This window comes from Schistocerca cancellata, chromosome 4 (assembly GCF_023864275.1).
Source record: "Schistocerca cancellata isolate TAMUIC-IGC-003103 chromosome 4, iqSchCanc2.1, whole genome shotgun sequence".
Lineage (NCBI taxonomy): Eukaryota > Metazoa > Arthropoda > Insecta > Orthoptera > Acrididae > Schistocerca > Schistocerca cancellata.
Window position 1 is genome coordinate 779,311,489 of NC_064629.1, and position 16,446 is coordinate 779,327,934.

The 16,446-nt window shown below is 41.5% G+C and overlaps 1 protein-coding gene across 4 annotated transcripts in view; it reads right to left on the reverse strand.

Moving 5' to 3' along the window:
- The window catches only part of LOC126184628 (SCY1-like protein 2), a 179,263-nt gene that overhangs the window by 28,911 nt on the left and 133,906 nt on the right, over positions 1–16,446 (reverse strand). For all 4 annotated transcript variants that reach the window (XM_049927100.1, XM_049927097.1, XM_049927099.1 and 1 more), the window contains 2 exons: positions 9,331–9,550; positions 3,343–3,528 (listed from right to left, as the gene is read on the reverse strand). In XM_049927100.1, the coding sequence (XP_049783057.1) occupies positions 3,343–3,528; positions 9,331–9,550 (406 nt within the window). The remainder of the gene's footprint in view (positions 1–3,342; positions 3,529–9,330; positions 9,551–16,446) is intronic.

Consider the following 16,446-nt stretch of genomic DNA (forward strand, 5'->3'; position numbering starts at 1 on the left):
GCTCCTCAGGTTTCTCTCGCTGGGAGGGCTTCAAGGATTCAGTCTCGGGGACTGAGGAGGATCGAGAAGCCCTACGACCACCTGCTTTTGGGCACTTCAGCTGCTGGCTAGCGAGTGACCCAAGGGATCCCTTCCTCGTGAGAGGAGCCAAAGAAGACTTACTCTTCTCCGACTGGGAAGTGGGGACTGGTGTCCCCAGGGGTTGAGGGGGGGGGGGGGGGCAGTGCTCCCAAGATAGGTTGTGCGGGAGCACCAGGGGGAGGGGGGGGGGGGCAATTGCCCCCCACCATCAACGGGACAGGTGTAGCATTATGGCTCTGAGATCCGACTGGAATTCGCACAACTGATGTGGGCTACAACTGTTCTTGTAGCGGCGGCAAACGAGGTGGTCATAACCACAGGATGTAGGCACTCATATTTTCTCTTAGCCTCAGTGTAGGTCAGTCAGTCCAAGGTCTTGTATGCCATGATTTTCCTCCCTTTTTTAGAATTCTGCAGTCTGGCTAGCACGGTGAATGATGCTTACTGCAGTTGACACAGATGGGAAGTGGGGAACATGGAATATTGGAATGTGATGGACGTCCAAAATCTCGACATGTGATGCAGGAAGTACAGCGGGAAGACATATGGCCGAACTTCCAACACTTAAAGCACCAAATTTGGGGAGGAATATATGGCTTGACATCACAGCAGTAAACCATCACCTTGACCTTCTCGGGTAAGGTGTCACCTTCGAAGGCCAAGATGAAGGCACCAGTGGCAACATGATCATCCCTCGGAACCCAATGGACGGGCCGCATGAAATGAACACCTCGCTGCTCTAAATTGGCGAGCAGCTCATCGTCAGATTGCAAAAGAAGGTCCCTGTGGATTATAATACCTTGGACCATATATAAGCTCTTGTGTGGTGTGATGGTAACAGAAACATCCCCCAACTTGATACAAGTGAGTAAAGCCCGTGACTGGGCAGAGGAAGCTGACCCAGAGGGCATTTTGGACAATGCCCTCCACCTCCCCAAACTCATCCTCTAAATGCTAGAAAAAAACTGTGGCTTCACTGAGACAAAGGAGTCCCCATCAGTTCTCATACATACGAGGTACTGGGATGAATAAGGTTCACTGCCATCCTTGGCCTGGCGTTCCTCCCATGGTGTGACCAGGAATGGGAATGATTTAGGGTCATACTTCCTTGCATTGTACTGAGACTTAGAACGCTTAGAGACTGCTGGTGTTTGATCACCAGTAAGTGATGACGTGATACGCTTCATCGCGCGTCACCCGCCCTGATGCCACCCATTGGAACCAGGGGGTCTCCCCACGGGTGCCACCCACCTGCAGCAAAGGCCACCTGGCAGGATGGCCATATCTAGGAGTCCTGATATCCCACGATGACAGGCATCTACTCTTTGGCATATGTGGGGAGTTAAAGGCACAGGCATCAGCAGACCGATCCCTGTGTTGTCAGGGGGCTACAACCGATAGGGCACATTGCAGCCCCACCACAACAGACTGGCTACCGGGCTGGATATCAGGTGCAAACAAGTCTATGGTCATCACCAGCGCAGAAAGCGACACTGCATAGTGCGTAGTGGAAAATGCACCCAGGAAGGTGTCCTTGCCAACAAGATGGAGAATAAGCGGGACTGCAATGAGACGACAAGAAAGTGGGCTACAGATCTCAAGGCACAATGGACACAATGCACCATGTAAAGCACCCTTCCCCAACTGGCTCGCTCTTCGGGAAAATTTTGAAGAATGGAGGACTCTACAGGGGACCATCACATAAAGGCCGAAACATGTGAGACTCCTTGTAGTCACCTCTTACGACACGCAAGGATACCTCAGGCCTATTCTTACCCCCGGACCCACAGGGGGCGTGAACAGTGAAAGATAAGTACTGTGAAACACAAATGTGCTCCTGTTGGCTATATCATTTAAAGTAGTCAGTGTTGTACTTCCACAACCCATTTTTCAGCCAGTGTAGCAATGCAGTACATCGACACTGAGGGGGGCGGGGGGGGGGGGGGGGGGGGGGGCGATCATCACAACCTGTGCAACTTACCAGTCTTTGTGCCCAGATCTTTTGTTGAGCAAGCGGTTGTATACAATTGTTGAGTATGAGGTTATTGCATCAGCGTAGTCTGGAAGGAACCAAATTGGTACGTGGTTCATTGTAGAATGCCTTCCATAAATTTATGAAGGAGGATGAGTGACCATTTTTCAGTATATAATGTCCACTTCACCCATTCAAGGTCTCCATCCTGTAGTGCAGGTTGAAGAATCCATTGCAAATACAACAAAGACTGGGCTAGTAACCATAGTGCTGTTGCAATCAAGACCACTAGAGGCCATGCCCGATGTTAGTTGGAAACACATCGCAAGAATTCTTTGAGGGCCAAAAATGGCCATGCAAGACCATGAAGCTAAAGTTCAGCTCAGTTGGTCTTGGTCTGGGAAAGAGATTACACCATGTCCTGCCATGCAGACTGTTTGTATTGTGTTTATGTATTTTGCTGTGGACCTTTGACTGATTTTTGATTGCATTTCATGACTGACTCAAGTAAAGTAAAGATAGATTTACAGACTACTGGTACAGATTAATCATTTGCCCTTATGAAGATCGTTGTTCTGCTACTCCTGGTCACCTGTCTTCCTATGCTGGTATCCCATGGGAGGATAACACAGTAACAGCTTGATACAGGATTTGAGCCTTCACATTCTTCTTTTAGATTCAACACTGTGCTGATACAGTAAGGCATTTATCTGTAGCACAAGTAACTAAAAGGACTTTGAAGAAATATGTATTACTTATGTCATTAAGAAACAGTTTTACACTGTGTCATATGTCAACAGTTTGCCTCAACTGAAAACTAGCCAAAGTACAATCGTGCAAAATGTTACTTAAGATCTGACCAGTCTCTAAGTTACAACCTGTTATATTGTACAGAAAACCCTTTTCTTCAAAATGATCTGTCTAATTTCCTGGTATTATCTGAAGGATTACTACATTACTAAAGTCAACAATAGAAAATTCCTGCCATTAATTTCTCTGAATCATTAACTGTCATTTACTTGAAACAGTTTTAATGAAGGGCCTTCTTATTTTAGTTTACCAACATCTTATTTCGTGATTAATCTAGATTTCACTCTAATTGTGTACACAACAGAGTAACACTCTTGCAAACATCTAATCACCTATCTTCATTCAGCTACCATACTACTCTATCGTTTCCTTTCACTGTGTATACAAAACATGAAAATGAAAATAATATAAGCCTTTTTGGATTTTGTGGAACACTGGAATAGACCAATAATTAATATAAAACACTATTGACAACTAACCTCTGTTTCTCTTCTAGTGAAAGGGATTTTGACGATCCATTTGAAGACTCAGCTTTAGACTCAGGTGAGGAAGTACCAGGGACACTGCTACTCAGTGAGCTGTCTATTCCCATTCTATTAAACAGCTTTTCAACATCAGTTGATTGACTTCTGGCAGGCAGGTCTTGGAGGTTAAGAGGAGAAGTCCTGGGGGAAAAAAAAAAACTTGTGTGTTGTTATTCTGTTGGTTTGATTCTTCCTCCTCCTCCTCCTCCTCCTCCTCCTCCTCCTCCTCCTCCACCGTTACTATTTCTGCACCTGCCAGTCTTTCAGTTTTGAACAGTAAATTTGAGGCAACATTCAAACAGTGCTTGACTAAATTAATGTTGGAGCTTTAATTTTAAAATACTTCATTACTTACTAATCCAGTTACTCAACAAAATAAAGATATTAATCATAAAGAAATATATTACATTAGAAATTATGATCTGTGGTTCAGTCACAATCTCAAACTTAAAAGAAAAGCAAAGATGACGGAATATACTATATTTTGGCACTTTTCACCATTTATTTTACAGGGTGACAATTACTGAACAAATATTAAAAAAAGTAAATTTGTTACAAACTATGGTGTGCACACGCTTCATTCAACAAGTAAACGTCACTACAGATATTCAGATTTAGGTTATGACATGTTCAATATGCCTGCCACCATAGGTGATGCTGTGGCACAGACAAAAATAGCAAAATTCTGCACGACATGCTGAAGTGTCAGATCATTGATGGTGTCGACCACCTGAATGGCTGTTTTCCGCTCAGCAATGGGTTTGGTATTATTGCTGTACACTTTGTTTTTAATATGGCCTCTCAAAAAGGAGTCATGTGTACAGATCCAGAGAACATGGCGGCCAATCAAGGCCCATGCCAATGGCCTGTGGGTACCCCAGAGCCAGAATGTGGTCCCCAAAGCGCTCCTCCAGGCCATCAAACACTTTCCTGCTTCAATGGTGTCGAGCTCTGTCTTGCATGAACCACATCTTGTCAAAATCAGGGTCATTTTGGATACTGGGGATGAAATCATCTTCCAAAACCATATTCCCTTTGGTAGTCACCGTGTCATTAAGGAATGTTGCACCGATTATTCCGTGACTGAACATTGCACAACACGCAGTCACCCATTGAGGGTGATGAGCCTTCTCTATTATGAAATGCAGTTTCTCAGGCTCCCAAATGCGCCAATTTTGCTTATTGACGAAGCCATCCAAATGAAAGCGCGTTTTGTTGCTAAACCAAACCATACTCACTAATGCATGCACATACTAATTCCTATAATGCCCCATGGCCAACCGTGCAGTTTGAACGTCCTAACGCAAACCATTCAAAAGTTATGACAATTTTATTTCAAACAGTTCAATAATTGTCACCCTGTATTTTGGTGGCATAGGTTCCATGTTATGAGTTCGCTGTATAGCATTACTAGTGAAGATGTTAATGTGCACACTGGTACAAACAAATACCACAAAGAATTTAGAGTCATCAAAGAAATTAACAGCTAATATTAAATATACAAAATAATACATCCACAATCAAGACACTAAAAGAAATTACGGACAAATCCATTTATAGAGGGGCACAAAATTGTTAAGGACTGCACAATCAGTAAAGTTTTTTTGTTAGTTATTTTGGCAGAATCAAGGAGCAGAAAATAACTCAAGCCTGCCTGATCAGTCAGTAGCTATTCAGGACAATATTTATGATACATCTGGCCCTTCAGTATTTCTACATCTACTACTTGCTTCCAGACAGTGTTGAAGACAAGTGAAGTCTTTTTTCTGCAGTTTCTAGCTTCTGTGATGTTCTTTATGTATGCACACTAATCTACCTATTTTTACTACTTAATAAGAGCCACACTCTTTGCAACTCTTCTTATATTATCTACTTTTGTACCGTATCTCATATTGGTTAAAACACATTCTTTTCTACTGCCCCTGTGGTATAATTTGTCTCTGAATATTCATTGTTCTTCAAAATACTGTCTATTTTGGTAGACAATCTACCAACAAATGGTAACACACATTTTTTTTTTTTTGTGTGTGTGGGGGGGGGGGGGGGGGGGGGGGCGGCACTGTCAGTGGATACAGTAATGTTTTAGCTTGCATTTTTAGCAATTTCGTAAGAATGTTTTCCATACGAGAGAGCTAGTAACCATGGTTTACAGCTTTTGTTTTGAATGGGTGTAGTTTTTCTTCAAGATCAGTAGTGGACATTGGAACTGCCATCAAACTTTGGACAAAAAAATTAAAAGAATTCTACTTGTAGATGTCTGGGTACATGTCATTCCTCGTATTTTAAATGAGTGCCTTCCTGTATTGTTGTCAACAGCAATAATGAAACTGTCTCTGCTTGAAATATTGAAAATAAATAGACATCAAAAGAACCACCCTGACCAGTTACTTTACGAATAGACAAAACATCTCTTACTTTGTAATGCTCCAAACCGTTAAATCTGATTGATAGCCAAATCAGTGTTCATTAAGTTCTGCCCCATTATAAATGAATTTACCAGTAATTTGTTTTAATGTTCCCTCATTGTGAACATAATATTTTGCATATTCAGTACTAGTGGTTCTAAACTCTTTACTCTACTTAAATTTACACCAGTATGCACAATAAAATTTTTACCAGTAATACTACACAATGGGCATATAATTCCAAATCTAGGTTGCAAAAATAAATAGCAAAAAAGTGGTAATTTTCTTTTATATCCTGTAATCATGTTGCAACAATTTCTGCATAGTGAATTTGACAAGTAATATACACTGAAGTGACAAAAGTCATGGGACACCACCTAATATTGTGTCAGACATCCTTTTTCCCAGCGTAGTACAGCAACTCGATGTGGCATCAACTCAAAAAGCCATTTGAAGTACCCTACAGAAATACTGAGCCATGCTGCCTCTATAACCATCCACAATTGCAAAAGTATTGCCAGTGCAGGATTTTGGACACAAAATGACCTCTCTCGATTATGTCCCATAAATGTTCAATAGGATTCAAGTCGGTGACCTGGGCAGCCAAATCATTTGCTGAAATTGTCCAAAATATTCTTCAAACGAACCACGAACAATTATAGCCTGAGGAATGGCGCATTGTCATCCATAAAAATTCTATTGTTGTTTGGGAACATGAAGTTGATGAAAGGCTGCGAATGATCTCTAATTAGCTGAACACAGCCATTTCCAGTCAATGATTGGATCAGCTGGACGACGGGACATACTCCATTCCATGTAAACACAGCTGGCACCATGATGGACCCACCACAAGCATGCAGAGCCTTACTGACTACCTGAGTTCATGGCTTCATGGCATCTGTGCCACACTCAAACCCTACTACCAGCTCTTACCAACTGAAATTGGGACTTATCTAACTGAGCCACTGTTTTCCAGTCATCTAGGGTCCAACAAATATGGCCATGAGGTTATACACTGCAGGAAATGTCGGGCTGTTAGCAAACACACTAGAGTTGTTCGTCTGCTGCCACAGCCCATTTACGCCAAATTTCGCTGCACTGTCCTAACGGATATGGGTGTCACACATCCCACACTGATTTCTGCAGTTGTTTCACACAGTGTTGCCTGTCAGCCACAATGTTGTCCATGGTGAGAGTTAATGATTGAAATTTGGTATTCTCTGCACACTCTCAACACTGTGAATTTGTGAATACTGAATTTCCTAACAATTTCCAAAACTGAATGACACATGCATCTAGCTCCAACTACCATTCTGCATTCAAAGTCTTAATTCCCAATGTGTGGCCACAATCATGTCCGAAACATTTTCACATGAGTTACTAGAGTATAAATGACAGCTCAGCCAATGCTCTGCCCTTTTATACTTTGTGTACTTGACATTACTGCTATTTGTATATGTGGCTATTGCTATCCCATGACTTTTGCCATGAATAATTTATTTTTCTTTCTCCTTTTTGTAATAGTATTACTATTAAACAACTACTAGTATGACCTGTTTCAGTAATTTACAGTCACCGTCTATGGACAGAACATTTTCATTTATGTAGCTTGTGGTTTGTGGATGTTTGTTATTGGCAAGAATTACATTTTGTGCCAGTTATATCTAGAGTCATACATGGAGAAAAGTGCATTTTTATTCCTGTGTAGCTGTGTGATGAATCAAACATGAGAATATTGTGCTGATGACCTAATTTACATGGATATTTCTCACTTTAAGCAGTCAACGTACATGGAATGATGTCACATAAATATGTTGACGCTATATAACACTCACAGAAACCATGTCATAAGTTCATTTTCTTTACTGGGTTAAAATCTCTGTTACATGCAAACATTTTCAGAAATATCTGTGTTCAACAAACATGTGAGCAAACCACAACTGCAGATGTATGAAAGAAGAAAAACACAGCTCCAGTAGCAAGACTGGTTTCACCCTTAAGCCATTACCAAGGGCTCAGCTTCACCACCTCTCAACTTTTATTACTTCATTCACATTGAGCCATTGACAGACACAAAAAAAGACTGAAAACTACCTTTGCTAGTTTTCAGACGAATGCACTCACTCTCTCTCCTCCTCCTCCTCCTCCCCCTCCTCCTCCTCCTCCTCCTCCCCCCCCCCCTCCTCCATCCCTCTCTTTCAATTGTGCTGGCTGTGGGGGGAGGGGGGAGAGGGCGTGGAGGGGGGAGAGGGAGGTGGCGGCAAGAAAAAGAATGTGCCGTGCATTAGCTCAAAATAGGATTCATCTGAAAGCTAGCAATATTTTCAGTCACATTTGTGTGACTATCAACAACTCAACACCTCTATTACTGGACGAGTTGTTACCTTCACTCTTAAATTATGTACGTTCTATCCAGACCTTTCCATGCTACATTTACACTGCCTTTAAAGATGATGAAACATACGTTTGTTTACAGTAAAAGCAATGATCTAGAAAGTCACTAAAGTAATTTATATAAATACATACACAGGGTGAACAATAACTGTTTACAACAGACCGCAGTGATGTAGGGGGAGTTGAGACCAACAGTTTGATGTAAGACACTTGCTCTTGTAGTCTATCAAGCCAAGGAACAACCTCAAATCGTCCGCTCCCAGTAGCTGAGTGGTCAGTGTGACAGTATGTCAATCCTAAGGGCCCGGGTTCGATTCCCGGCTGGGTTGGAGATTTTCTCCGCTCAGGAACTGAGTGTTGTGTTGTCCTAATCATCATCATTTCATCCCCATCAACGTGCAAGTCGCCGAAGTGGTGTCAAATTGAAAGACTTGCACCCGGTGAACGGTCTACCCAACGGGAGGCCCTAGTCACACGACATTTACATTTATTTTACCACAAATTGGTCTACAAAGGCCACCTACACTTCAGTGCATGCACGCCAAATAAGATTTTTATCCTCTCACTCTCTTAAACCACTCTGTCAACCATTCTGTTAACTTTATTAATTTAAACTTTCCTGTAAGGGTAAAGCAAGAAAAATGACTTTTGTAAATGATATGCAGAAATGAATTGCGTTTACAATTTAGTTTTAACTTAACTCTTAGCAGCACAGTAATTTCATAGCAAGAAGGCTACACAAACAAAATGATTTAATCAATAATTTTATGCTGTGAAACTTCTTAACAGTTTGAGGTAAAATTTACACAGACATATAGCTTAAATTTTATAAATGTAAGAAAATGAGGCTTTAAATATTCAAGGATGATTTTACCAGGAAAAAGAAATGAACTTGTGGAGCATGCGCTGTAGCTTAGGTGGATTTTGTAGACAAATTTAAGGCCATTTTCCTGCCTGATACACCACAAGTATCGTGTATCAATTTGTTCGTTTTGATTTTACTTACACCAGTGCAGTAATCTGTAAACAGTTATCGTTTATATCCTGAATAAGAGCTGGCATCAATTCTATGTTTATTCACTCACCACAGACCTAAAGCCCCATCTCCCACATACCCTGAGTACAGAAACAGATGGAAACCTACCTCTGAGATTCTTGAAGTTTGTGTAACTGCTCCAATTTTGCTCGATGTTCAGTGTCAACACGGTTCACCATTTCTTTAATTACTGACATAAATGCATTGAACTGATTAAGTGTGAGATCACTCTCAATACTCAGTGGCATCAAAAATGGCAAAATTTTGTTTGCCATAAATTCTTTCGTTATTCCAAGTTTCTTATGAGTCAGTGCCAGCTTGTAAATTCCTGTGGAAGATGCACAGATATGAGATTTCAATAAAAAAAATTACTAAAGTCAATTTATTTGTCCAACAATACATCTAACAAAACATTGGGACAACACATATGGAAGCTTACATAGTAAATAACGTTACAGAGAAATTTAACAGTACTAGAGAACTGCCTAAAATTTGTCAGTCAGTTTACACATAAAACAATTATATTCTGAATAGGCTGTTGCTAATGACTACCAAGTTTAGTTTCAAATTGTCTAATTCCTGCAAGTGAAAATCCAATTTTGTCACTTTGCTACATTAAAGACAATGCTACTCAATAGCTACTGATAAAATTAATACTATACTTTCTTCTATAGACATATATGACAGTTTTCCCTCGGCAGTCTCTGCAGAAAGGGAAATAGCACTTCCAGTAACATGGATGATTACAACTGAGATGTCTTACACAGCCTCATCAATGCAAACCCACAGAGACATGGCAAATGTAACAGACAAGGCATACAAAAGCCAGTTGGCTCTGTGAAGTGCCCAGCGTGGTAGTCCCCAGTCTGTCCGTCAGGCGGCGGCGGCGGAGTTCATGCCAAAGTCCCCAAGCAGGAGAAATGAGGCGGAAAGTTGTTGGATAGTGGGATCATTTAAACATAAGTAACTGGCCTGCCTGGACGCAGGTAAATGTTGCAAATAGTAATCACTGAGGTTGTCTGCATCTGCACCGCTACTGCTCCAATGAAGAATGGGAATCCCTTCACTGATGTCATCTGTATGAACTATAGTACAGATTCCTCCAGATACCCTCTCGGGACCAGCAGGTTCCGACAAAATGCATGATAACCACAGAGCATTGGAGAATGGTCATCAGTTAAGTGCATTTCTGTGAGAGTAATGCGAACAGCAATAGAAGAGGAAATATGGTGCTGTAGTACTGGCATGTGACAGTAGTATCCATTAAAATTCTACTGAATAATCATGACTGGTGGCCCGGTTAGGCGTGAAGGGGCCAGTCACCAGCTGTCGCCAGTTGAGATGGAACCACATGCACCTACATCAGCTCAGAATCCAAATGTGTGGACAGATCTTTCTGCCACTGGTAACCTTTGTTAAGCAAGGTTCGTTCATGAGGCTATCCACCATGAGCGTGGGGACAAATGATGAGCAGACAACCCTGGGACCTGCAGGCTGTGTCTCCTTCAGCCACTGTTCGGAGTCAGGCCTACTGTCCAGGTGTTTCTAGGGAGAGAGATCCTGAGAGAGAGCTATGTTTCTAGGGAGAGAGATCCCAAGAGGGAGCCCTGTCTCTGGCAGAGACCGCGTGGTGAAAGTGGTTCCCAAAGAAGGTACCACAGGAGAGGAGAGTGGTGGGGGATCTGGCTTGGGGGAGGTATAGGTGGGGGACGGAAAAGGGGGGGGGGGTTGGTGTTCATGATGTTAGCATAACCGATCAGCATATCCATAGGATTTAGGCATGTATATTTCTTCGGTGCCTCATCATATGACAGATCATCAATAGGTTTGTGTTCCTGGATCTTCCATTATTTCTTGGAAACTGGGTAAACTGGCAGACATGGAGGGTGATATTCCACACCGTTGACACACAAAGGTGGATGTTCACAAGAACTACCTTTACGGAGTGATTGTCCACATTTTTCTCATTTTGGTTCTTCCGTGCAGCATGTTTTGAGCATAGTACCTTTACAAAAAAGGAAGGGTGCAAAGAGAGAAAAGCACATAAGGTGGAATACTCGCTGCCCTGGGTAACCTTCCCTGCACAATCAGCATTTCTGTAAAATTTGGAAAAGGAGTAGCAAGTCAGTCCCAACAACAGGACCATATAGTTAGGAATGAAAAGTTGTGTAAGGCCAGAAGGGACTAAAACAAGTTTCCACCATCACAGGCCAGACCCAAGCACAGTCAACACCAAGAATACCATCCAATGGAAAGGCCTACAGGAAAGAAGGATAATAACAGGATAGGCTTGCAGCATGGAAAGGGAGGTAGTGCTGCAAGAGTTGGGGGCTCTTTGTGGCGAAGAATGTATTCACAAAGAGGTGTTAGCCTCTGGTAAAGAGGGATGGGGAGCGGTAGGAGGAGGGCGGGGGCGGGGGGTGATTTGCATGGAAAATTGGAGAACATCTTGGTTTCTAGAGCAATCTTTCTGTAGGCAGACCTTTCTGTCAGGTAAAGAGTGCATGGAATGGCTATGTCAAAGGGGACTCCCCGTACTGGTCTGCAACGCAATAAATTGAAATATCACAAAATACATAAATTAGTTACAGGAATGTTTAAGACTACAGGTTAAGGTAAGAAGATAGTACACGAGTTAGATTCCTCTAGTGCAGTTCGTAGGCTTTCATTCATTTTCTAAATCGTGTACGTATAATGTGACTCACAAGTGCAGATGTATATGTTCAGTGGAATGGGTGTCAGCTAACATGTTGCCAGACCTGAAACAATGAACCACTCGCAGGCTGCCAGAGAGGTGAACACGTAAATTAACAAACCATAAAAATGTTCATTTCTGATTTAATTTACGACTTACGAAGTAGTAGCTTTCTTCAGACACTGCCCTGAGTACTTGAAACAGCATCCGAGTAGCTATCGTTTATTCTGCATTTATTACACCTAAGTATCGTGTATGAGTAGGTAGTGACTTTGAATGTGTGTCCAAATATCATTTTCAACTGTGACCCTCTTTAGAACAACAGTAGGACCATGTTCTCGAGTCATTAGGCTGTCTCAACATGAGGGGTAAGTGATTTCGGCACATGGCTCTGCAATTGCAAGAATTTCTCGTGTTGTGTCACCAAGGTTTGATCATGCAGATGGCCAACTGATCACGTGTTCGAAGTGTTGAATCCTGACCATTGATTCAGTGTTAATGAGCAGACACACTACATTGTATTTTAGAATCATTGTTGTAAGACCCGTGAGACAGTGCAGTTTTCATTCAGTACATGATAAACTGCAAATGTTTTTCAGTGCTATACCTATTTTAAATTCCAAAGTGCATCATGTTGATGTGTGCTGCTCTAGAAATGGCTAACATGTGAAATGTTTCTCTCTGTAGTGAGTATGTGACTCGTGAAAAGGATTACATTTAATATGATTAACTGAAGTATTATAAAAGGTCCATCAGGGACGGAGTTCGCCTGAAACTGCTGTCATTCATATGCTCTCATCTTATACAATAGGTGCCATACATAACTGTAACACTCAATCCTTTCCTAGTGTTAAACTGTGGATATTAAGAGATTATTGACAGTTTATTACTTCCTAGACCACCTCAAGTTGTTGTTATAACCTTTAAATAGTTGCAGTATGTACCTACTAGAATGGAGAAACAGGACTACCCTTGAGTGCCAGTCTCCATGACGGTAAAATATTGGGGCTTATGACACTCGCAACATACTGCAAACATGGCTCTTGGCATGCAGCTTGCCCAGGTTAATGAAGAGAATGGCACCAATGCACTTGAGGAACTGGCCACCGACATCCAATCTAAACAATTCGGACAACTTTACGTTTAGGTTTTGTTTACATAACAGAATTCTTACAGTTACAGTGACAGTCAGGCAGGGTTAATTAACAGGTTTTCCAAGCCACCATCATGCCTGCTAATTTGACAGAGTGCAGGGGGTGGGAACGAGTCCATACACATGTGGGCATAGTTTTCAAGGAAACAGTGTGTAGCAGCTGTCAGATCTGGAGTAAATGACGCCTGAGCCCTTGCGATTAGAGGGATGTACCAAATATGAAGTAAACCATGGCTGTAAGGAAGGCAGTAGGTAAACTGAAAGCTTACTGCATGAGGTTTAGCCTGGGTAAGAGACCATTGTGAGGTGGAGCTTGGAGGGACATAGCCGAGATGGGGAAACTCAAATGCTGCAAATTATTTCACAGCCATCACATGAGCAAAACCCAGGACTAAAAGAATTACAGAATATATGCAATGGCCCACATGAAAGAGGTAAAAGGGAAATATTTTATAAGATCCACTCTATAGATGGAGTAATAAAGTAGCATGAGATGCTGGAAGATGCGGATGTACATTTTCTCTCACAAAATGAATAATTTCAAAAATGGCATTAAGCAATCATAACAAAATGTCTTCTGACAGAGTCGGAACAGCACTATCAAAAGATTTTTATTAAGTCAGCACTATTCGAATAACAATCTGGAGTGCTGATTCTGATTATTAACAAACTCATTTAAATATAAAACAATCTGAAACAGCAATAGGCATTGTGTCAGTATGGGAAAAGAAAACAGAATAGCTATCTGTAAGCATGTAGTTCTCCTTGGGTTTAGGTAGTTAATGGCGAATAATGCTAATTTTGATATATTCATCATAATGATATGCAAATACACTGTGGTGACAAAAGTCATGGGACAGAAATATGCGCATATACAGATGGCTGTAGTATCTCGTACACAAGGTATAAAAGGGAAGTGCATTGGTGGAACTGTCATTTGTACTCAGATGATTCTTGTGAAAAACTTCCTGACATGATTATGGTCACACGGCAGGATTTAACAAACTTTGAACAAGTAAAGGTAGTTGGCGGTAGACACATCGGACATTTCATTTCAGAAATCGTTGGAGAATTCGATATTCTGATATCCATAGTGTCAAGAGTGTGCTGAGAATACCACATTTCAGGCATACCTCTCACCATTGACAATGCTGTGGTCAACGACATTCACTTGACAACCAAGAGCAGCGGCATCTGCAGTGTTAACAGACACACAACAGTGTGTGAAATAACAACAGAAATCAATGTGGGATGTACAATGAACATATACATTAGGACAGTGCAGCGAAATCTGACATTAATGGGCTATGGCAGCAGACTATCAATTTTGGTGCCGTTGCTAAGAGCAAGCATCACTTGCAGTGCCTCTCCTCAGCTCATAATCATATTGGTTGGACCCTAGGTGACTGAAAAACAGTGGCTCAGTCGAATGAGTCTCAATTTCAGTTGGTAAGAGCTGATGGTAGGGTTCGAGTGTGGTGCAGACCCCATGAAGCCAAGGACCCAAGTTGTCAACAAGATACTGTGCAAGTCAGTGGTGGCTCCATAATGGTGTGGGCTGTGTTTACATGGAATGGACTGGGTCCTCCAGTCCAACTGAACCAATCATTGACTGGAAATAGTTATGTTCAGCTACTTGGAGACTACTTGCAGCCATTCATGGAATTCATTTTCCCAACCAATGATGGAATTTTTATGGATGACAATGCACCATGTCACAGGGCCACAATTGTTAATGATTAGTTTGAAGAACATTCTGGACAACTCTAGCAAATGATGTGCCCACCCAGATCACCTGCTTGAATCCCATAGAACATTTATGGTACACAACTGAGAGGTCAATTCATGCACAAAATCCTACAGTGGCAACACTTTCACAATTACGGATGGCTATAGAGGCAGCATGGCTCAATATTTCTGCATGGAACTTCCAACAACTTTCGTCCCTGACCTGTCGAGTTGCTGCACTGCAAGTGGCAAAAGGAGTGTGTGGTTTGAGTTTATGGGTGCTCAATGGTGAGGTTATCAAAGCCCTGGTAAAAGGAGGTCCAACACAATATTAGGAGGCACCCAATGATCTTTGTCATCTCATTGTAAATCACAAACTAAATGCTAAAAATTATTTCACCAGTTGTTACATGGTGATGTAACAATTGGTGAAATCATAGTCCTGTTTGATGTACAATACTTGGGATAGCAATAAGTTTAATATAGTTTCTGTTCATGTGTAACCGATAAGAGGGATTATGCCAGACTTTTGTATAAAAAGGAATGAAACTGGTATATTTCAACATGTACAAGGTATCACTATATAAGCAAGTTATGCAATATATTTAGTTGTATTGTTTTGGCAGTGATATGTACAATAAATGAATTTTGTGTGTTTTGAAACAACAGATGAATGTCCAAGGGCAGCATTAATAGTGGCCAGGGACAGCTGCTTGCACAACTTCATACATGCAAGACCTGTGCGGATGTGCAGCATGTTTTTTGATACTACTAGTGTGTAAAACTTTTGATGAGGTTGGTCTAGGGACTTGTAAAATTTCTGAAAGAGTTTAAAGACTTACAAAAGTTATCAGCAGTAAATGATGTGGGTTTTAACTCTCAACATCATCACTGTAGTGATTACCACTTAGTAAATTCTTGTACAGTTGAAAAAACAATCTGTCACTGCATTCACAGCATTTAAGCAAGCATGAAAACAACATTTTTATTTACTAAAAGGTATCCACAAATGTCAATTATCTGGAAGTTAGCAGAACAGTAATTATTGAGCATTGCAATGAGACTGTGGCTGCCACCCCCACTCCTCCCCACCCCCACCCCCCTCTCCCCCTCCCTGCTGCCGACACCAAAAGACTTTAAATATCAGTCATGCAGGCCATAAAACTGTTTCAAGATCCAATGCTAATTGTTTATAGGGATATTGTTGCAGACACAAACAACGAAGTGGTTTAATGTAAGATAGGGCACTAGTGCAATGGAGATTTTCGCGGTCATGGAACAATAGTGTATCAATGTTAGCCTCAATTTCCACAAATACCACAGGATTTGAAAAAAATATTGATGAGATGAAACAAAAAGACATCATAGCTTTACAACAGCTTGCCCCACTGTCAAAGAGACCAAATGGCAATCAGATTTTTGTAATTTCTTATATTTACAGTACATGAAGTTCAGAATGCAATATCAATCTGCTAAGCAGTTCAACACAACACTCAAAAATTCTTGAGAAAATTGACTTAAATTTTCCAAGTGCCTTTCCCATCCTAAACTGAGATTGCTTCTTCAATAGGCAGTGCGGCTCTGTGATAGTGTGTTTACTTGTCATGTGGGTGGCCTGGGTTCAATTCCCTGCCAGTACAGATTTTCA